General features: G+C 38.4%; 1 protein-coding gene and 1 long non-coding RNA gene across 2 annotated transcripts in view; one reads left to right on the plus strand and one right to left on the minus strand.

The window, feature by feature from the left end:
* The window catches only part of Myo1d (myosin ID), a gene marked incomplete at its 5' end in the record, with an annotated part of 338,988 nt that overhangs the window by 206,118 nt on the left and 109,292 nt on the right, over positions 1-23,578 (minus strand). Inside the window, 4 exon segments of the mRNA XM_005402828.2 lie at positions 11,373-11,505; positions 15,739-15,813; positions 19,182-19,252; positions 22,933-23,103. Coding sequence (XP_005402885.1) covers positions 11,373-11,505; positions 15,739-15,813; positions 19,182-19,252; positions 22,933-23,103 — 450 coding nt within the window.
* On the plus strand, positions 9,215-12,657 carry LOC106146484. Its single transcript, XR_001230932.1, has 2 exons — positions 9,215-9,362; positions 12,426-12,657. It is a non-coding gene; the product is annotated as an uncharacterized LOC106146484 (long non-coding RNA).

Consider the following 23,578-nt stretch of genomic DNA (forward strand, 5'->3'; position numbering starts at 1 on the left):
AAAAAAAAAAAAAAAACACAAAAAAACAAAAGCTAATGCCTGATGATCTGAGACAGAGCTGCAGCGGTGATGCTAGCACTGGGAAATGTAGTTATTATGTATGGCAAACATTAAAAAAATGAAATAATTAATCCCTCACTCTCCATCCATGGAAAAACTGTCTTCCATGAAACTGGTCTCTCATGCTAAAAAGACTGGGGTCCACTGGCCTCGAATGCATGAGGCTCTAGGTTCAACCCCCAGTACCTCAAAAACACACACACACACACACATACACACACCCTATCCCCAAACCAAAGTGACGGGGATTGAATTTTACTAAACCTGTAATCGTTTTTAATTGAAGCATTTACACATCGCTCACTTTTTAAAAGGGGTAATAATAAATCCGACTTAACTGGATGGGAAAGTGAGGGAGAGGACATTGCCTGTTTGAGGATTTTCTGTGAGTTTCCTAGAATAATGGATCTTTACTGCTTGTTGAATCAACCAAGAAAGGTGGCACTGAGCACAGTAAATGCCAAAATGCTACTAGATCCATCTGCATGTTTTGGTGCTGGTGTAATAGTAAGTGTATAGAATCAGGATACCTAGGTCTTAGTTGTCTCTGCTATCACTAGCTATGTAAAGGCTTGTTGGACCTAATTAGTTAATTAATGAAACAATGGTTAGGCCTCCCACTTGGAATAATGAAAGATTTTACAATTTAAACCAGTACTCATGCTGGGTATAATCAGACTAGGTTAACAAAACATAAAATCATTTGCCTTAAGACACTGGAGAATTAACAAGACAGTGGAGAACATCTAGGCTGGAATCCAAGAAAGTAAGAATAGCACTCAGGGTTGAGGCTTGCTTTTTTGCCTGGGGGAATCTGCTAACCCCAGAAGCAGTGGATGGGATCTGAGTAATGGCTCTGGCAGGAAACAGATTAAAGGGTTGAAAAGCAGAAATTCATGCCAGTCAAGACCCTAGAGAAACCAAAAGCAGGCAGTCCCTGGCAGGGTCCACAGTTCAACTCTGAATCACCTCAGACTTTGAAATTGGAAAAGCCTATTTGTAATACTAATGCTTATAAGTGCTCAGAAAAAACAAATGTTAATCTTTCATGAGAAAAAGAAATGACGTAAGCTTGGGCCTCATTACTTTTCTGAATAGCTTAAAAATATAATATTTGGAACAACAACAAAAAACAAGATCTAGACATATTAGGGGAAAAGACAACATGAATCAGAAACAACAACAACAACAACCAAAAAAAAAACAAACCCAGAAAACAGATACGCAGAGGTCTAAATATTGGTATTAGATAGAAAAATGAAAATAGCTGTGCTTACCATATTGAAGATGATAGAGACAATACTGAGGATTTTGTATAGAAACAGAAACTACAAAAAAAAAAAAAAAAAAGAACCAAAGCAATTGGAAAATTCAGGGTTGAAAAACAATAATGGAAATTAAGAACTCAAGAGATGAGTAAGAGGCATCGAAGACATAGTGAAATAGTGTATGTAACTAGAGTCTTAAAGGAGAGCAGGTAGAAGAAAAATATTTGAAAAGATAATAGTTATGCACTTTTTAAAAGCGACAAAAAACAAGCCACAAGCTGAAGAAGTCCTACAAATTACAAGCAGATTCACCCCCTACACACACACACACACACACCCCATAGCATATTATAGTAAAATTTCTACAAACCAAAGAAAAGCAGGGGGTGGGGAGCTAACAGCTTGCCTTAAGGAGCGCTAAGTAGACTGATATCTGACATCTCAAAAGGAACTATGTAATCCACAAGATAAAGGAGTACTATCTTTGAAGGGCTGAAAGACACATTAACCTAGGATTTTACATCAGCAGAGATATTCTTCAAGAATGAAAGGCATATAAAAATATTTTTGGGTCAACAAAAGCAGAATCTGTCACCATGAGATTTCAACTACAACATGGTAAAGTTCAAGCACAAGAAAATGATCTCAAACGAAAAGTCAATAATAGAAGAAAAGGGAGTAAATGATAAATGACTGAATAATCTAAATAGGTACTATGTGTCATAATAATAATATATACTTGCCTTAAGTATATATTTTTAATAGATGGTGTGATATATGTATTTTTATCTACAAATTAAAATACCTGACCTATAATAATATGTAAGTTCTGAGGTGATAAATGAAATTAGAATGTTTGATTTGCCTTGCATTGTCCGGGAGGAAGATAAAAGTATCAAACAATATTAGATTATTGATATTCGAGAACAATACTATAATAGGTCCAGTAACCCCCAAAATATTATGATATAAATCTTCTAAAATAATAAAGGGAATAAGTGGAATAATATAAATTATTGCAATGCTGGGGGAGGTGGGTGGGTGCCTTTTTAGGTTCAACTAAACGTTCTGACCCAAAAAGACTCACAGGCCATATCTGGCACCAATTTCCTTGGAAGGCCAGGAACAGAGCCTGCCACTAGAAAGTGCAGGGTACTGGCAGGACTCCATGCAGAGGCCAGGTGACAGGTCAGATGCAAGGAGATGAGCTCTTAATTGGGTGGCTATGGAAGATGCCCTGCTTAAAAAGCCTCATGTCTTACAGGAGCCAAATTCTCTTTAACACAATGGAGCAGATATAGTTTCCTGGATCTCCACAAACGGCATGCCCAATAGAACAGTCACGGGGCCCAGACAAGCCCTAAGTATGTTATCCCCATCAGACATTTACACTTTTCCAGCATAGATGCAATTTATCAACAGACATAATTTTTACCATAAGCAATGTTGCTTTGTGATATTATTGAAACACATCTTTTGCTAGGTTGCTGGGGAGAATGGAGTTAGAAATTCAACTGAGGTTAATTTGTCAAGGAGAGGAACAGAGTTTTGTTTACATTTGCCTATAAGAAACTAAGAGGTTAGAAAGGAAACAGAAATTTAAAAACGTCATAAAGAAAGCACTAAGAAAATGGCTGATTTAAATGCAACATTCAGTAACTACTTTAAAAGTAAATGGACCACAAGATTTATTCAAAGATAAAAGACTGTCAGGATGGATTTAAAAAACCCAAAGTAACTGTACACTTTTATGAGAGACATATTTTGAAATATGAGGATAAAAGACATTGAAAGTGAAGGGATGAAAAAGATACATTATGGAAACTCTTGTCAAAAGAAAAACTGGCATGGCTGTGTTATTCATGCAAGTACAAGAAGCAATATGGAAATAAAGAGTTTTTTTTGAGAGAGACTTTTGATCGTGATGTGACTCAATCATCAGGAATATATAACAGTCCTAAACTGAGTGAACCTAAAAAATTCTCTAAATATTTAAAGCAAAAATTGAAGGTGCAAGAAGGAGAAGTAGACAAATTTAGAATCAAAGTGGATTTTAACATACCTCTCAACATTGACAAAACCATGAAATGAGTAAGGAGTCAAAACATATATAAAAAAGCAAATTTAATATATTTCTAAGAATTGAATTCATGCAGAAGTTATCCTCTGGTGAAATAAAATGAGCTAGAAATCAAAAGCAAAAAGGTACTTACAAAACCCTTCATTTTTGAAAAAAAATTAACACGTACATTTCTTAGGGCAAAAAAATTACAATGTGAATCAGGAAATATTTTGAAGTGAATAATATATGAAATCACACATAGGCAAAGCACCATAACTTTACTTAACAGAAGCCAGCTGAATAGAATTGTACCAGCCCTGGGTGATTATACACAGGAAGTGGTAACACTGCATGAGACACTAATGACCCACCAAGGAGTGGGGGGAAGTCCTTTCATCCTGTTTAGTAATACGTAAGTCTTTGGAGAAAGGACCTAATGGAAATACTTTCTATATTTAATCAGCATTCTGTCTCAACTTATAAATGCCGCCTCCTCTCTCATTTATAAATATCAAGACTGACTCAGCCTAAGAATTCCTAAATTTGACAAATCTGGTGTCATATAAAGGCTAAACTGAAGAAGTTCACAAGTGATCTTATTCTCTTAAACTTTTAAACCTGTCTTTTTTACATTTTACATGAAAAATATCATTTTTAAAAGTATACCAATCAGTACATGCCTTAGACTGAAAATATTGCATTGAAATATACATCTATTTCAACTGCTTTGCATACTGTCAAGCTAAGGCAAATTCAGTTCACTTAATAGTTTACTGACTGTCTGTTTATGGCAACACATAGTGCTACCAAGAGGTATATACAATTAATAGAACCTATTCTCTATATTCAAAAGACAGTTAGATGAGGAGATAGAGCATGCACTTAACACACCATGTGGATGGACTCTGAGGAAGTAAGGAGTCTCTTTTGGTAAGAGAGGACCAGGTCCTACATACTGACCTTCTTGACCAAGTCACTAAAGAACAAGTGTCAGATGAAATATGGGGAAACTGTCCTCTTACATGCACCACAGACCCAACAAGATAGGAAGTATCTGACCAAGGTCAGAAGAGGACTACAATCCAAGGAGGGAGCACAGCCCCCAGGGCTGCTTTTGTCTCAGAAGCTGCTGCTGATCAACAACAGTCACCGGCTGAGCAGAGCCACTGATCTGGTGGGGTGAGCTGGGTGGGAGTTGGAACCCGAGCTTTTCAGCGGGCACTGTACAGTACTTTGGTATGGAAGCCTGAGGAGTTAAGCCAGGGAGCTGGAGATGATCGGAGAACCACTAGGCTCTTAAGGACAGCCGTTCATCACTGAGCTACTTCTGCACATCCTGACGCTGGATAAAGGGGACCCAGACCACTTGAACTTGTCTGTTATGAACTTTGATGTTCAGCTTTTCTGTTTTCTTATGTTTGGATGTCATTAGTAATTACCTTGTAGCTGGACAGTGTTTTCTTTAATCTGATTTGGCAATTTTTATCTACTTATATTCAGTGTAGCTACTGATCTCTGGATTCACTTCTGCCCTCTTCACTGGCTTCAGGTTTCTGTTTTTTGCCTTCTGTTCTGTAAGTTTTTAGGGCTATTTTTACTCACTTTTTCTTTTCTTTTCCCTCTATTTGTTTGGAAGTTAAAAATATCTATTGCCACTGTATTAATAATCATCTTAGAAAAATTTAACATGCATTTTTAAAACAGAGTTAAAACTTTAACCATATTTTTTATTATTTTTCTACAAAACTAATGACTTTAAGCACTTCAGTTACCATTATTCAAACTTCCAATTATGTGCTATTGTTATGCCATCTAACTCCAACCTGTATTTTTAATAGAGATTATTTATAATGTATCAATACATTTACCAATTTCTTCTCTCTACTTGCATTTCAAACTCTTATTTACTGTATCTGTATTCTTCCTACTGCCTGATGTATAGCTTTTAAAATTTCTTGAGGTTTTAATATTGGTAAACCCAGTGTTTAGAAAGATGCTTTTGTTCTTGAAAAATACGTTTTTTTTTTGGTACTGGGAATTAAACTCATGACCTAGCGCTTGCCAGGCAGGCACTTGTACTGCTGAGCTATATCCTGGCCTGAAAAATACATTCTTTAGGTATAGAATTTTTGGTTTACAGTTATTTTCATTCAGCTTGTAATTCCTTTGGAGCTAGTCTATCTTTTCCCTGATCGACTTTGAGATAGTTTGTCTTTGATGTTCTGGGACTTCACTGGTTGTTAACATATAGATTTCTTTTAATGTTTCCACCCTGGGATATACTGGGCTTCCTGATTCTGTTAAGTGATGTCTTATAATGTTTATAGAAATATTTCTTTAAACATTGCTTTGTAATTTCCTCTCCTACTATATGTCTGAGCAGATGCCTGTGGGACCTTTCCGTTCATTTTCCACTCTCTTGGTGTTTCTTGTATTGGTTTTATTTCTTGTTCTAAGAGAAATTCTGAATAGTTTCTTCAATTCTTATTTTCATTTTACTATTTTTTCTTTAGCTTTGTCTAAATTCTAATATTAAACCTACCTGCCCAGCTTTAAATTTAGTTTTTATGTCTATTAATTGTCTAGTTGCTTGTTTTTTTCTCATATTTTCAGGCCTCTCACTTCTTGTGACATACTACATATTATTTATTGTTTCTGATCATTCCGGTACCAGAAATTTTCATGAGTCTGAAGTTGCTGCTATTTAGTGTCACTCTAGTGTATGGTATCTTGTACTGATTCTTTTCAAAAATGAGTGCATATTACTTATATAAGTATTGAGTTTCACTGTGACATTTTCATACATGCATGTAACATACTTCAGTCACATCCCCTGGCCCATTATTCTCCCTGACCCTCTTCTCTTCCTCCTTCCTGACTGCTTTCCTCTGGCCTACAGTCCCCCTTCTTGTAATGATTCTTTAAGGGGAGAGCTCCTTATTTTCCTTGGAACTTACCTATGAAAATTCTTTAAGGTATGGTGTAAAGGTGGTTTCCTCAAGAAAATAAATTGTGCTTGACTTTCATATGCCTAAGGGCAATGCGAGACCTGAATCACTTTAAATTATTAATGTGAAGCTTTTGCAGCCCACCCAGGTACTACGAGTTAGGGCTAAAAACTTCATAGAAGGTAACTTGTAACACCCGCACCCCAGCATTCATTGGTCCAGTGGCAAGGTCCAGGACCCTGAGATTAACTCTAGTTCACTCTAGAGGTAGCCCTTTGAAGACTGACCTGTTTGTGTGTGTGTGTGTGTGTGTGTGTGTGTGTGTGTGTGTGTGTAGAATCTCTTGTAAGACACTCTACTCTGGGCATCACTGCAAGGTAAAAGGCAGAGCTCTGGTTAATTTTCCTTTCACTGTTAACTTCTGTATTCACTCAGCCCCTGGCTTGCATATTGCTTACTTTTGTTAGTTCACAGTTGCTTTTAAGATACGGATTTTTGTATTTTACCTAGCATTTTAGCTATTTTCAGTTGGCATCAGTAGGTACTTCATTTAACATGCTGTCAGAAAATGCATTATTCATCTAACTATGTATCTATCGATGTATCTACCTATCTATATATTTTTTTAAAGATCTCTTCATCTATGTTCCTATGTTAACAGAGCTCTCATTTTATTTTCTCATATTCATCTTGTATTAAAGTAATATTACTCTCATAAAATGAGTTGGGTAGTGGCCTCTTTTCTCATCTAAGAGTCTGTACATGATAAGGATCATTGGCTCCTTGAAAGTTTTACAAAGCTGATCAGTAAAACCATCCGGGCCTGATGTCCTTGGCAGAGTTGGGGGAGCACAGACAGCTGATTAGTGGTTCAGAATCTCTAAAGTTACTGACTTATTCAGATTTTCTATTTCTTCTTGAATTGATTTGGATACATTTTCCTAGAAAAACTAAAGTTTTAAATTGATTGGCATCCAATCACAATATGCTGTTACTCTTAAAATCTCTATGGTATCATCTGCAGTTAGAGGTCTTTTTCTGCCACAATATTGTTCTTTCTTTATCGATATTTTAGAGCTTTGTCCATTTGGCTATTTTTTTGATTCTTCTATTATTTTTGAATTTTCTGTTTTAAAATTATTTTCTTTGGAATCCTTTTTCTGGTTTTTTGAGCTGAACTTAACTCATTTATTTTCAATCTTATTATTATATAAAGGCATAAAATATAGATCACTTTAGCAGTACCCTGCAAATTTTGACAAATTCTTTGTCTAGCTGTTCCAAATATTTTCTTATTTCCATTGTGAGTTCCTCTTCAATCTGTGAGTTACTTAAAAGAGCATTTTTTAAAAGTTCCCAAAGACATTAAAAATGCTTTCATTTCACTTGCTTTGAGGATGGGCAATGTATCTATATATAACCTTCCAAAATAGTTGAGTCTTCCTTTGTGATCTAGCATGCGGTCAATTCTTGAAAATGTTGAAAGGAATATTGAAAGGAACATGTTTCCTAATCCTCAGGTATAAGGTTCTTTTTATGTACTAGACAAAGTTTGAATTTGATTTTGAAAGCTTCTGCATTCTATCTTTTGTCTGCTCACTCTATCACTTTTTGGCAGAACTGATTTTAAATCTTCCTCTAGGATTGGACTTACTGATCTCTTTCTCTTCCTCTCTCCTCTCTTTGTCTCTCTCTCCCTCTTTTTTCTCTCTCTCCCCTAATTCCCTTTTCTTTTTTTCAGTACTGAGTACTGAACCCAGGGTCTTCACACTGAGCTACATCCCCAGCCCTTTTATATATATTTTTTATTTTGTCACAGGGTCTTGCTAAGTTACCCAGGCTGGGATTGAACTTGTGATCCTCCTGCCTCAGCCTCCCAAACTACTGGGATTACAGGTGTGCACCACCATGCCCAGCTTTATTGATTTTTCTTTAAATATGTTTTAAGATTTTTATGTTTTGGCTTTATGGAATCTATAATGATTATGGCTATGCTGTTAGATACCCAGTTCAAATGGTTTTGTCTTTGATATTTTTGTTTTGTGATTACTAGTTTATATCTGTTAACATATCCTTAAATTCTGCTTTTTCACTGACCACTTAACAGTTTACCCTGAGAGTCACTTGGGCAGCATGCTTATGTACCGGCTATCCCAAGCATTACTCAGGCACGTGTCACTTCAACCAGTTGATTCTTGTATTGAATAAATTTGATAAAATTGTCCTTTCTATATTTCCTGTTATCTTATAAAATTAACAAAAATATGCAATCTTTGGTCATCCTGTATTTTAATAATTGTACTGATAAGTGGTTAATACTTTCAATAATTTTTTTATGTGGGATGGCTTGCTATATCTTTCTCCACTTGTATCTCTTTATATTAAAGCCTTCTGAATAGTGTTATTTAGGTGTGTCTCCTGTAAGCAGCATAGAGTTGGATTTTCTACCTATCTAGTAGTCCACTTAGAATATTTACATTTATGATAAAAACCAATTATATAGCTTTATTCAATTTATTTATTTATTTTGGTACCAGGAATTGAACTCAGGACCTTGTGCTTGCCAGGCAGGAGCTTGTGCCGCTGAGCTACATCCCCGGCCCTATATAGCTTTATGAGTATGATTTAAATATACAGTGATATGTAAATTTTAAAAATTATTACAGTGAAAGACACATTGCCCTTAGTTGTCCCTTGCTTCATTGTTCTTGCCCCTTTCTAAAGCAGTTCTAGAACTCTTTCTCTTTCGGGAGTATCATTATGAGGTGTGATAAAAAAATATGGTTAATGCTGCTGCTGAATGCATCCAACTGAAAAGCAGGCTCACATTACAGTGTTTGCTCATCCACATTACTCACAGGCTCTTGTACTATCAGATTTCTGGCTTTTCCCAAAAGTCAAAATGACCGTCAGAGTTGAACACTGTGAATCAGTTCAGGATACCAAGAGTGCCTGGACAGGACAACTTGAGAGACTCCTGAAAGAAGACTCCAGAACTCTTCAGAAAGTGGCAAAAATGATGTGGTAAGTGTGTTTGAAGCCAGAGGGACGATTTTAAAGGGGATTAACAGCAATGCATCTTTTACTGCAATGATTTTTTAAAAAAATGTAAACATTCACCATGTTTTGCAATCATACCTTGTATTTGTACCATATTATCCCCTCCTCTCTCCCTTCCTTTCTTCCTTTCCTGGGACAGAGGACTGAGCTTAGACTTTCACACTGAACTACATCTCCAGTCCTTTTTTCACTTTTATTTTGAAACAGGGTCTCATTACGTCACTAAGTTCCCCCTGAGGGGCTTGAAATTTCAATCCTCCTGCCCCAGTCTCCCACAGTACTGGGATTACAGACATGGGCCACCACACCCAGCTATATTTTCTAAATCTAGTGTTTTATATTTGCTGCCCGCCCCAAACTTAAATTGTCTATATTCTCTTGCTTGCCCTACTCCGTCTTTCCCTTACATCCCATCCCCCAAACTGGGAAGCTGCTGCAGAGACTGCTAGGCTAGTTGCCTACTTCATAGCTCATAACTTTTACCTACTTTGAAATAGAATTCTTATGTCTAGATTGGTGCACTGCTGACTGGAATAAAAAAAAAAGGGAAAAAAAAAACCCCCAAACCAAAAACCCTTTCCAACCACCTTGGCACCTACATGGAGCAAAGGGACATAGCTGAGGCCTGCGTGAGACTCCCAGGAAGCCTCCTGGAAGAGAAGTTCTAGCTGCTATCTTCGCAGAAGGAAGGAGGCCAAGCACAAGCACCATGCAGAACACCGGAAGGAACCTGGGTTCCCAGGAACGTTGAGGCCGCTGCTGCAGTCCGGGATGCTTCCTACCTTCATCTACGGGGTGGAGAAAACACACTTCTCTCTCGTTTAGGCCACCTTTTGGTGATCTCTTTCACTAGCAGCTAAATGCAATTTCTGATATAGAACTTACAGAAGGTTCTAGAATTTTAATTTTTTAAAAAGGGACATCTATCAAATTTAGAAAACAAAATAATGATCCTTTTTCTAGTTCACTAACTATATTTCACCTAAGAATGCAGTGTTCAGCTCTTTTTGGGTCACGTGACTTCTTTCTAGGTTCTTTCCTCCTTGCTGGATGAAGCAGGTTGGAGGTGACAGAGAGAGAGGTGCGCACCCCTGCCCTTCTGGAGATTTGATTACACAAGCCAACAAACTGTGATTATTCGCTGTCACTTGAGGCCAAAGAATCTTGATAAAAGGAATAGAAAGCTACTGAACAGATGTGCTCTTGTGGCATTTGCCTAATTTATCCACAGTGAAGTAACAGTAATAGTATAGATTTAAATTTAAATTCTTAGGAAATTGATTTTTTTAAAAAAAAGATAGTAACAAAGGACAAAATACACAGGAGAAGCACCAGAAGAGAACGATAAAAATGAAGGAAGTAAAAATAATGAGTCTCCGAATGCTGCCTAATTTATCAAACTTGTCAACAGCAGCAGTTAAGAGTAGAAATCTGTTCTTCAAGGAAAAATTAGAAAGGAAGAAAGAAAGAAAGAAAGAGACCCAGACGTAGCTTATCAAGTAGTATTAGAATCAAAAGAACAATAAAAAGCAGAAATAATTAACAATGTATCTTTATATTTCAAGTATTTAAAACAGTCTAAAGATAATACTTAATATACTTACTTGTTAAAATTCCCTCTGGCCATTTAGTATGTACACACAGAATATGGAAGGTATGTTACTACAATTTAATTCACGATTTTCCTTTTTGCCATGACCCGTTTTCTGTACCGGGCTGAAGTTCATTTTTCCAGGCATAGTATACCTTATTTATATTTTAGGTAACATTAAGATTTCCCCCATGATCATGACAGTACAATAAAAATCTCAAATTTAAGGAAGGCATTGAGATGCAAACCATTATTTCACTCAGTTTTTAAAAACAGGCATAAAGATTTTATTACAATTAAAAATAATCACCTAAAAAGCAAATCATATACATCCAGAGAGAATCTGTGTATTAAAATGGGTATTTAGAAAAGAAAATAATTACCTTCGATGCAAGATTGTCCACTAGAGCAATCATGGAATTCTTGAACAAGGTGGCAGCGGTCAGGGGCCGCTTGGTCACCTCTGTAATGCTCAGTTTACCTTCAGGCCACATATTCTTCAGCACAGGATTTGAACTGAGAAGTACAGAAGAGCAATTCAAATGTTGCATTCAATTAAGTTGAATAAAAATGGCTAAGTAATCCTGCTGAACTGGACCCTGGAAGTCACACCTGGACTGAACTTACAAGACCTAATTGGAAAAATTATCCCATCCAGAAAATTATGCTGATATAATGATGGATACTGCACTACAAATATTCCCCAAAGATAGCACATTTAAAAATTATTTAAACTTTAAAAAAGTGACATCTATATTACTTTGAAACTAAACCAATTTTTAACACGGCTCTTATAATATATACAGAAAACAAGTGACTTTGTGATGGTTGGACAAACCGCTAGTAGGACAATGATCCTTAATTCATGGCAGAAAGCATTATTGAACGAAATACTCAGAACAGGTAACGGTGCAAAAGGCAGCTCTTTCTAAAAATACAGAGGAGGAACATAAAGTAACCATTTTTACACTGTCTTCCAGCAGATTCCCTCACTGCAGGTGAATTTATGAGCACATTTACAGGTGGCACTGGCAGTTACAGTATCTTATTGATGTGACAGTAGGACTGCTGCAATCCAATTCTAAAACTGTACTTCAGGCCAACTTCCATCTAAAAACATATATTCATTGTTTGGCTCTGTGGAGATATTTTTAAAAACATGTGGTGATCTCAACTGTGATTCTGTTCCTGTTTCATTTTAGTACTTTTCACTTTGAAGTAATTGGAACTTAAAATGTCACTTGGTTCCTGGAAACTCTCCTCTTGTCATACACATTTTTCTTAAAATTTGAGGGTTGAAAAAAGAAAAGAATATGGGTGTTGGTTGCTAACTGTGCTTACAACTGCTATCTTTTTGCCCACTTTTCCTTCCCCTGTATAATATTGAGAAAATGGAGTTGGCTCCCTAACACACCTAGTAAATTTCTGCTACACAGGTGCTCCAACTAACAGCTGCAAAAAGAAAGCGTGGCGGACAATAGAATGGAGGTGATGGTGATGTAGGATTGATGAGTCTGTGAATGCAGACAGCACAGCACTCCTGCCCCTCACTGTCACCGCAGCGATCTATGGCTCCTGGACTCCTTTATAGTCCTACCGCATAACTTCCCAATGGTATGTCTGTATCGATAAAAATGGCCATATAAACATACATTGTTTTTCTTTTAACTTTTTTTGGTTTGGTTTGGTTTGGTTTGGTTTTTGAGAAGGGCCTCACTGTAGTTCAGGCTGGTCTTTCAACTCACTGTGTAGGCTAGACTGGCCTCAAGCTATCAGCAATCCTGCTGCCTCAGCCTTCTGAATGCTGGGATTACAGACATTTGCCACCACACCTGGTCATCCTTTAACTTTTCCGTTCTTATTTTTAACACAGAAATAACTTAAGGTAATGTTGCTTCACATCTAGTGCACATAGTGCCTGGATCCTTTTAGAGCACCTACTGGACAGAATTTGCAGAAGGTATAAAACCATCCTTTGTGTATATGGAAAATGCTAACACATGCTAAAGGACTGAGGGTCACTGCGTTAGGTCTAGGCAGTTTCTACTACTCCAAATTGGTGTTTTGTTCTGTTTTGTTTTGCGGGTCTTTTGAGACAAGGTCCTACTAGGTAGTCCAGGCTGGCCTGGAACTTGTCAGCTTCCTGCCTTAGCCTCCTGAGTGCTGAGAACATAGCCATGTGCCACCAGGTCAAGCCTCAAATTCTTCCTCACCTTACTGTTTGCCATACTGGGATATTCTCACACTACGATTATAAATGGAAGAAGGGGGAGGTTAAAAATAAAGGAAATAAGACCATATATTAAAATAGAACTGATACATAAGGAATCTATACAGATTCATAGGGTCATTTTAAGAGGATGCACTTTCAAGCCAGGATGTCATGCATGTAATATTAACAAAATGTTTTCAGACATTTAAAATACCAGAACCCTTTTCTTAAAAGGACACATCCAAGGGGCTGGGGATATAGCTCAGTGGCGTAAGCGCCTGCCTGGCAAGCGTGAGGTCGTGAGTTCCATCCCCAGTACAAAAAAAAAAAAAAAAAAAAAAAGGACACATCCAGAAACCCAGTTTGTATAAAAGGTAAGGCAGATCTCCCCCCACCCCCACATGTGCGTACATATACACACATATACATGATCTACAGAACTACAAATCTGAGGACTGCACTCATTAACATATATAAATAAAAATAGGAGTCAAATTTGGGGGGTTGGTTAGCCACTGAAGCATCAAAAATGTCTAGAGGTAAACACGGCCCATCTGAATATCACCTAGGCAGATGGATTTAAGTGAAAAGATGTCAAGACTTCCCGTCTTACAGGTTAGGGCTTCCCCACTGTGGAGACACAGGCGATCAGTTGCAGTCAACAGACCTGCCATCTTTTTACCCTTTGGCAAGTCCAGTCCCACTGTAAAATGGATTCCCTTAGCCTGATGTCTTTAATTGTGAGATTCATCTAAGCTCCTTTGTTCTGTCTCTGTGCTTACCAAGCAACTAAGCAGCCTGGATTCCATGGATAACATTTTTCTCTGTCAATTAATAAATGAGATTTCTCACTGCTATTTGACATCTTGAGCAGCTTTTCCAACAGGGAAAAGTAGCCTGTCGCCCTACTACAAGTATTGCATCCCATGTGACTATTAGATTTTTCACTGGAAATAAATCCACATACTGCTTTGTTCTTACGTCCTGCGGGCTTGGGCAATGCTGGTCCACCACTAAAAGCTACAGCTGTTCTCAGTGAGCAGAATCTCTGGGGCATGACGAAGCTGTTGAAGTCACCAAAGTAACATAGCATTTTGTGACCCTCTTAGTACACAAGCCCAGCAACACACTGTGACACTGCCACTGGCTAAGTCAGGCTATTTTTCCAATTTGAGTTTTTAACATTTTCTATATAGAAAAATGCTAGACTGTTTAATTTGTTCCTCAAAATGGGTGCATTTTACCTGATTAATGCAGTTTGTTTCCTATGCCTGGCTCTTACATGGACTCTTTTCCTACGTCTCTGTAACTTTCTTACAGTGATAGTTCTATCACTGTTCTTGGTGGCTTCAACATCCACAAAAATTAATCATCTTCTAGCAAATTAAACTGAAATCACTGTTTAAATATCTTGTCTCTGCATTCCCGTTTCCTGTATCCTTTCGAGCCCATGTCAGTCATACATCTGACTTCACTGCTCCCTGGAAACAGTGTTGTCAAGAATTCCCCTGACCTTCAAGTTAGCAAATGCAATGGTCAATCTTGGTCCTTGTACCATTCCTGCTTTTGGTAGAATTTGACATAGCTTATCGTTTTTTCTTAAAGCATTTTTTCCTTGGCTGGGCTTTCTGTTCTTTTTTTTCTCCCTCGATGGAACATTCAGTTTCCTTGCTAATCCTTCCTTCTCTCCTTGACTGCATGTTGGAGTCTAAGGGATTGTCTACATCCACTCCCTAGATCACCTCCTGGAGTCTTAAGGTTTTAAATACGATCAATATGCTGACAACCACAAACTGGTGTCTCTATCCCCATCTTTCCTGAGGCGCAGATGCACACATGTCAACAGCCTACTTGGCATCTTCAACCGCCTGCCCAGTACGTACTTCAAACGTAACACACCCCAAACAAAACTCTCGACTTTCCACCTCTTGTCTTCTCATACGAAGCTCAGGCATCAGCCTTGATTTCTGAGTAAATACAGTTCCCAGAATTCTCTTCTTTTCTCTCCGTAATGAATTTAAACCTGGGATCATTTGCCTGGTTTTATTTCGCCCGGCCCTTTCACATGCGGCTCATTAGTAAGAAAACTGCTCAGTTAGGACTGCTGCTCACCGACATTAGGCACCAGTCTGATTTGAGAGAGGTGTCTCTTTGGCAGCGAAACACTTCAGTGGGAATCTGAATACATAGTTTTCAGGTGAGCCCAGAGGGTACTGAACGTTTCTGTCACCATTGGCCTGGCCTGGGGACTACTTAGTACACTGGTAGGGGTTCCAGAAGGCTGGTGGCGATAAACACAGAAATGAAGGCTACCCCAAGGGAAATCAAAGCCACATCAGGGTCTTTGTGCCTAAGTTTATTGGTTTTATAATCTCAAGGTCTTATATTTTTTCATTTGATAAGCATAATAAAGTAGAAATAGAAAGTCTGCCAGTAACTCTTAAAATTGTCACATAAAAATAATTATGTGTATATATACCATTCAATATATGTCAAAGAGCTTAGTGAGAAGGTAACTAGGAAAGTATCAACCATACCTGTTATACATGAGGCGCTTGAAATCTTGAAATAAAGTGTCTCTATTTTTGTCAATAAAACCAATGACAGAATATCTAACAGAGGGGAAAAAACAGAAAACACGCATTATTTCCCACACAAGAGCACAGCTAAGCTTTTCTAGGAGTCTACAAGCTCTACCAGTATTAATTATGCAATCAATCATCTAAAAAGCTGGTACTGTCTATCTGGTTCCGGGTTAAAGGACATCCAATTTACTAAGTAGAAGAGACTTTGTTTCTCCTTTTTAGAAGGAAAGCCAACAGCAGCCCATCATTCTAAGATAATAATTTTCTATAGGTTATTGCTTACCTCCAGAAAATGACTTTTAAAAAGATAGCTGTATTTATCATTCAGGTTTCCTAAGATAAAAGCAACACACAGGAGCTAATTGTCTCATCTGCTAGGAGGTCAGTGACTCACCTAAGCATCAGTCAGTGTTCAGGGTAGGATAAAAGAATCCAAGAAGAACTGCAAAGGATGGTGAGAATTGGGTAAGCAGAGGAGAAAAAGGCAGGCAGATCACACAAGGAAACAGACAGAATAAAAGGATGGAAGCAGGCACATGCAGAAGCTCTGGAAAGAAATGAGCTCAGAATACAGGGTTAGAAGGAAGAGGAGAGAAAGGGACTGAAAGTTCAGTTGAGATGGTACCCATGAGAAGAGTAAGTGTGGGAGCTGCGGTGCTGCAGTGACTGGTGTGGCCTCTAGGAGAACCCTCTGTACTGTGTAGAAGAGGGACCCTGGCTGTGAGTGATGAAACAGAGGCTGGAAGTTGGGTAAACCTCCAGGCAGCCTCTGGTCACGTTCTGCTCTCTTGCCTGTCTACCTTTCCTTCCTTAACAATCACATCAATGTAGACAATTTGCAGTTCTCTAGCCCTGACTCCTTGCCTTACATATTTAATTCTGCAAGATTTTTTTTTTTTTTTGAGACAGGATTTTGCTATGTAGCCTAGGCTGGCCTCGGACTCACAGGGATCCTCTTGCCTCAGCCTCCCAAGTGCTGGGATTACAGGTATGTGCCACCATGCCCAAGTTGCAAGAAAATTCTTTTAGGCTGTGCTGCCCACAGACACTTGAAAGTCACCATGTCCACAATTATTTCCTCATCTGCCTCAACCTAGGTCTCCTTCCTAACACCTTCTTGTCACTTTTGACTGAATTCTGAGGTCAGCTGACTCTTAACTTATTGAAACCCAAACAATCGAAAATTCAAGTCCGGGCTGGGGATTTAGCTCAGTGGCAGAGCGCCTGCCTGGCAAGTGTGAGGTCATGAGTTCGATTCCCAGTACAGGAAAAAAAAAAAAAAAAAGAAAATTCAAGTCCTTAGTTTGGATTTCAAGACTCACTGTGATTTGACCTCAATCTACTTTCCCAGGTATTTCTAACCTGTGCTACAGAATGAGTAACTCCAACTAAACCAACTAAAGGGACTTAGTTGCTACTTCCTAAATACTATTTAGCACCTTTCCTATTTCTTATAAAACAATTCCCCACATCCAAAGATGCATCAGCCTCCCTGGGTTTGCCAAAACATGTAAGAGTATTATATTGTTTCCTTACTCTGAATTCTGACAACTCTTGCTATTATTCATATGGCAATTATTTTAGACCATCTTTTATTGCAGGAATATATGTATGCATACGTGTTTGCAGATATACACAACTCTATATATCTATCAACTATCTATCATCTATCTATCTATCCATCTATCTTGCATGGAAATCTCTTTGCAGGTTTGCAGGCAGAGACCATGCCTTATAAAGTATTGTATACACAGAAGATAGTAAAAATCCAGAAAAAGATTGAAAGGTTTAAGGAGAGAAAAAGAAGCCATAAGCACTGAACAGCAGAGTTCTGGACTGGAGGAGTCTTGTACATTGTCTGAGTTCTTTCATAAACTTGCTATGTGACCGTGGGCGAGAGTTTTACTTCTTCGGCATAAGTTTATTACTCTGTAAAATAAAGAGGCTGGACTTGGGGGTCTTGAGGGCCTCTGTCTAGCTCTGCATTTACGCTGCTCTGCATTAAAAGACAAAGCCCTGTACAAGTGAGACTTGGATTTTCAGTGAGTATCTCTCTGGTACTGGATCCTCTCTCCTTGGTATTGTGGAACCTGGGAAAAGGACCAGAGAAAGTGGAAACTGGTGCTAGTCCAGGACTGATGGCTAGTTTGACAGCTGGCATAACGAATTTAAGGCACATTATCTTATGATTCTAGAGTTTTATTTTAAATAAGGAATAGCTATTAAAATGCTTCAAATGTCTTTTCAGCATTTATAGAAATGATTATTTGCTTTTTTTCTTGTTTCCTCTCTTCCTATAATTAGAAATAGAATTTCTAATGTGAAAAATAAGGAAAAAGGAAAAGAGCACATCAGACAGTATGAAGAGCAGTGTTCAGTGAACAGAGAAAACATACAAATTTAGTAGGCTGAAAAATGACCCTTTTCCTCAAACAAAAGATTCCTACGTTGTCCCTTAGAGCCCAGGAATATGCACTTCTACAGTGAGATGTGATTATATGTAGGATCTTGAGAGGAGGAGCTTATCCTGTAGTATTCGGAGGGGTGACAAGTGTTCTTCTAAGGTAAAAGCAGGGGAGATTTAACTGATGCAGAGAAGAGGAGGTAGACACTAGAGTGGTGCAATCAGACGCCAAGCAATGCCCACAGCCGCCAAGAGCTGAAAAAAGGGGCCGTATTCTCCTCTAGTGGCACCTCCAGAGGGGGTGCGGTCCCTGCCAACCCCTTGATCTGCAACTTCTGGGCCCCAAAACTGTGAATGTGTATGTTCTTGGTGTTTTAAGCCACTGATTTAGGATAATTTGTTATAGGAGCCCTTGGGATCTAAGATATCAAGGTAGTTGTATTTTTATGTCAACCTCTACTTTTACTGCAATCAGAAAATGTGTCTTATAAGCATTTTATTACTTGAAAAATAATACAGTAAAACAACTTGGCATTAAAATAAAAATGGCGTTAAAATAATATAGTAAGGGGAGGGGGATTAAGCTCAGTGGCAAAGCCCCTGCCTGGCAAGCGCAAGGTTATGAGTTCGATTCCTGGTACCAGAAGAAAAACAAAAATAATATAGTAAAACAGCTTTTGCTTATGCAGTTACCCAGCTTACTCTTAGCTCCTCCCACAAAGGGAGAGCCCTCTACTGTTCTTTCTTATTGTAATGTACTTAGTATGTATTCTGTAAATGTTTAAAAAGCAAGCAATGAATTGAGCTATGCCATTTTTTTCACAAATGAAAAGATTAAAACACACTGGCACATGAAATGAAAACAGCTGAGAGCTTCCCTGGTCACATGTTCTGAAGTGAGGCTGCATGCAAATCACCGCGCTGGATAGTAAAGTGAGCGACTGATACCACATGCAAATCCCCATGCTAGGTAGTGAAGTAAGACACTTACACCACATCACCTGCGTAATGCCGGATTCGAAAATCTCGATCAAACTCCAGGATTTTGTCTGAGGCACAGAGCTAAGAGATCAAGAAGGAGAATATTTTGAAAACAGACATCTTCAGTTTCCTAAAAGTGTAGTCTATCTTATTACAGGATGATCATAATGTCACAAATCATGACATCATGAATGAAATCACATTGTGTGGGGTTTGATTTAAAAATCTGGCTTATGTGGTAACTCTTATCAGAAATCCACATGGTTGGAAGTCATCTGCTGGCTACACTTGCAGTTGACAAGGCCCAGTGACCAAGTTCTGGACAAGAGAAGTGTGGCTGTTCCAGGCCCAGGGTGGTACGAAGTGAGTGACCTCTTTTGTACCAGCTAGATGCAGAGGGTAGTCAGGTGACAGGTTAGCCAGATGTTGGAAGAAGTCTGGGTTCCTGATTAGAGAAACAGACATCTACTTTCTTCTGACACTCAAATCTTGATTACTATCTTAATGCAGCTCAGCATACTCTGACATGGTGTCTTTCTCCTCCTATATTACAGAGGATCACACTGAGGGCTTACTATCCACTAAGCACATGCATCATAAGCAGCCCTCACAAACTACACTTAAAGTAAGTAACATATTATGATCTTTCTCATACACACATGGAGGCTGAGGCCCCAGGGGGCTAGGTCAGTGATGGTGAATCTTTTAAGCTTTCAATGACAACAAACAGCTGGCTACAGCACATGTGCCATTGGTTCACCACCACAGGACAAGGTGATCACACAGCTAGTAAGTGGCAGCCCTGGGAAGAACTTCTGAAACTGAACGTAATGTCTGGGCTCTTTGACGTACACAGTGGCCTGGGACTCCCGCTGAGGTCAGCCTCTTCACAGAAGGTCAACCTTCTGCGTTTCTTTCTCACTGTTCTTACTGGGGAATAACTTATGGGAGGGCACTTTCTGCATGACCCTGGAGGTCTCTGTTACTTCCTGCAATCTTCCTTCTTAAATCAGTCCTTAGACTTTGTCAGCCCTGTGAAGGATCAAGGGGTAGCCTGTCAGTTCTAAAGCAGACATCTGAAAACCCATACATCACCAAGCGTGGTTACATATAAAAACCGCTCAGATTCTAATATTAGGTAACAAAAAGTTCCAATCAGGATAGTCTATTAACTTGATAGGTGAACAATTACAGGAAAGTAGAGACAGACTTCTGAGGTACAAACCTTGGCTTACCATCTACTCACTCTATCTCCTTTAATATCACTTCTCTCAGGGAGCTATTATGAAGGTTAAATGAACTATGGAGACCAAAGCATGTAATATACAGAGCAATTACCACAATATGCACTTTTTCTTTTCTCCTTTTACAAAACCCTTTTATTTATACAACTCCTAAAGCAAAAGGACCCAAGGGAATATTCTTACATTTGGAGACACTGCAAAATCTCAACTGATCTGAACACAAGAAGTTTCAGATTTTTCTTTACTTATCTTTTAAAAAGTTACGTTGTTCTCAATTAATTTTTTATTTAAAAATATCTTATGGTTTATTGGACCATTTGCATGCTTCTTCATAACTTTAATGTGTAAGAAATTGTTTAGCTCTTAAATGTAATAACTGTCATAAGCCAGAAACCCTTTTTAATATGACATTAAGTTTAATTAATCAGTAACCAGTAGCAAAGTGGTAATACCTGGCTCAACAGACAGGCTAATGGCTGTCTTTATTTATTTAATAAGAAGGTTCATAGTGATTAAAATACCTTGACAGCCTGGCTATTTCATTTTTTCCCCTTCACCAGGCAATCTGAGTACATGTCCTGGAGAAGCCAGAGGAAACAGCCAATTGGTCTGAGAGTTGGTAAACCAGGGATTCCATAATTTAAAAAAAAAAAAATGACCTCTCCACAGATAAATTACTGTCTGGCATTTTCTATCAAATCCATGTGGCAAGTGCTTAAAAGTACTATGTATAGTTGCTCTTAAGAACAAGACTGTACTTCAAAGTTCTTAGTTGACAAATCTAATTCAGGTATATAAATGGCTAGGGTGAATGATATCACAACGAGGTAGATATGATTTTTCAATGAGATTAATATCCATTTATTCAAATGGAGATTTAAATAACATTTATTTGGGATGTCTGTGACCAGCTCAATTCAACTTTACCAACACTGACTGTGTATCTACTGGTAGACACAATGCTGGGTGAATCTCTAAAACCTGAACTGTGATTACAGTGAACATTAATAAACTGTTCTTCAAAGACAGGACATTTGCCTGTGCAGTCATGCCATCTTTAAATGCATCACTCTAAATTATTTAGGTTGCCTCTAACTTTGCACACTGTTCTGTCCCCAGCACGGAAGACTATACCTGAACATGAAAGGCATCACTTAGATATCTGGGGTATAAACTGCAGGATGATGAAAGGAATACCTCTAGTTCAGCCCTCTTAAATCAAAGATCTGTCTATCATATCTGGAGGTCAAATTGTGGCAGGTGAGAAGTCAATTCTCAGTAATAGATCAAGGATAATATTTCACAAAAATTGGCCTGAAATGAATATTAGCTAGCAATCAATTTCTTATTGTTCTATGCTTCATCTAGTTAACTATGGAATTTCCTTGTTCTGATTATGTAATTCTTTTTTTTTTTTTTTTTTTTGGTTCTTTTTCCGGTACCAGGCATTGAACTCATGACCTTGTTCTTGCCAGGCAGGTGCTGTGTTGCTGAGCTAAATCCCGAGCTCCTAGATGGGCCGTAAATCCTTTTTTTTTTTTTTTTTTGTGGTACTGGGGATAGAACTCAGGACCTTGAACTTGCCAGGCAGGTGCTTGTGCCACTGAGCTATATCCCCTAGCCTCTGATTATGTAATTCAAAGGGGACACAGAAAATAGATTTATTAATGCTAAAAAAAAAAAAACCTGGCAGGGCAGATATATGTGAAGTTATGGAGGAACAGAAATTTTTGGCTCTTTCCTTGCATATCTGAAGGAGTAGAGCCTGTCTTCCCTTCAGCTTCTGGTTGCAAGACAAACCTGTATTTGTAGAGGAGTCTGGGGGTGAAGATGGTGTGCCCCTCCTCAACACACATTCTAAACAGATACTGATAGTAAACATGCCATATGCAAAGCCTGACACAAAGGTCTGAAAAATCATAGTTGCCACCAATTATTACAGAAATGCGGGTTCTTTATGACATTTTTAAATTGTGAAAAACAGGGAGTTAAACGGCTACCTATTCACTGAAAGAATGAGTTACGCTGTTGAAACCTCAATTACAATCAGAGTTTCTGTTTTTAAGAAGTCACACAATCTGAAGATCCACGGCACAACACATACCACATTTTGTACATGAAGATTACAGTAGAGTCAAGGACAAAAGCTCTTTTCTGTGCCAGAATTAACTGATGCAGGGGTAAAATTCTAGCACATGAACAAGGACTCTGCGCCTATTGGTTGTAAATGACATCATGTTTTCTGAAGAAGCATGTTCATTTTTCCTATTTCTAGCACATGGGATGGTATGGAGCTCCCTCTCCTGGACACTATGATTTTATCAATCTCGTCATTCTATAAACCAGACAGGCAGAACTTAACCACAGCAATTAATCAATTCATGGATGTTTACAGCCTCTCTTTTTATTAGAGTGGACATTCTTTTAACCCATCATATATAGTCATTTAACTCTGCCCAACAGTGAGCAAAATCTTACACATCTAAATTAAGAGGAAGGTCACATTAAATACACTACCTTTCGGCTGGAAAAATGGACATGTTTGCCCAGTTTACTGTTCAGTGCTTCCAGGAACATTTCATCGGTGACTTTGCCAACATTCATGCAGGCGTCATCTAGGATTGCGATGATGCCCTTGTGCTGCTGCTCCACCAGGTCCACGATGATCTGGTTGTTGAAGTAATCAATCTGTGGGACACGGCGAGGAAACAATGTCCAAGAGACCAGTCGTGCCATCTTTAAATGCATCACTCTCAATTATTTAGGTCACACAAGGGTCTCCTACCCCTTGTTTCAGGGGCTTAGGTAAAGCTACCTGATATCAAATATGTGACTAGCATTACTGAGGCCTAACACTAAATGAGCACATATTCTAATGGATGTCTATTTTATAATTCCTTCTTTTCTTTCTTACTTTTTTTTTGGTGGTGGTGGGGACTGAACTTAGAACCTTCATGCTGAGCTATTTTCCCAGCTCTTTATTTTTCATTTTGAGACAGGGTCTTGCTAAGCCACTAAGTTGCTCAGGCTGGCTCAAACTTGTGATCTTCCTGCCTCAGCCTCCCATTTAATTTCTTTCTTAGCTTTACATTAAGAGACCCTTGTGAGAGATGAGGATAGCTCAAGTCATAAATTCTAAGCTGGCCAACATCTCTCCCCTTAC

The sequence above is a fragment of the Chinchilla lanigera genome, unplaced genomic scaffold (genome assembly GCF_000276665.1).
Source record: "Chinchilla lanigera isolate Chin_1 unplaced genomic scaffold, ChiLan1.0 scaffold00080, whole genome shotgun sequence".
In the NCBI taxonomy this organism is placed as follows: Eukaryota; Metazoa; Chordata; class Mammalia; order Rodentia; family Chinchillidae; genus Chinchilla; species Chinchilla lanigera.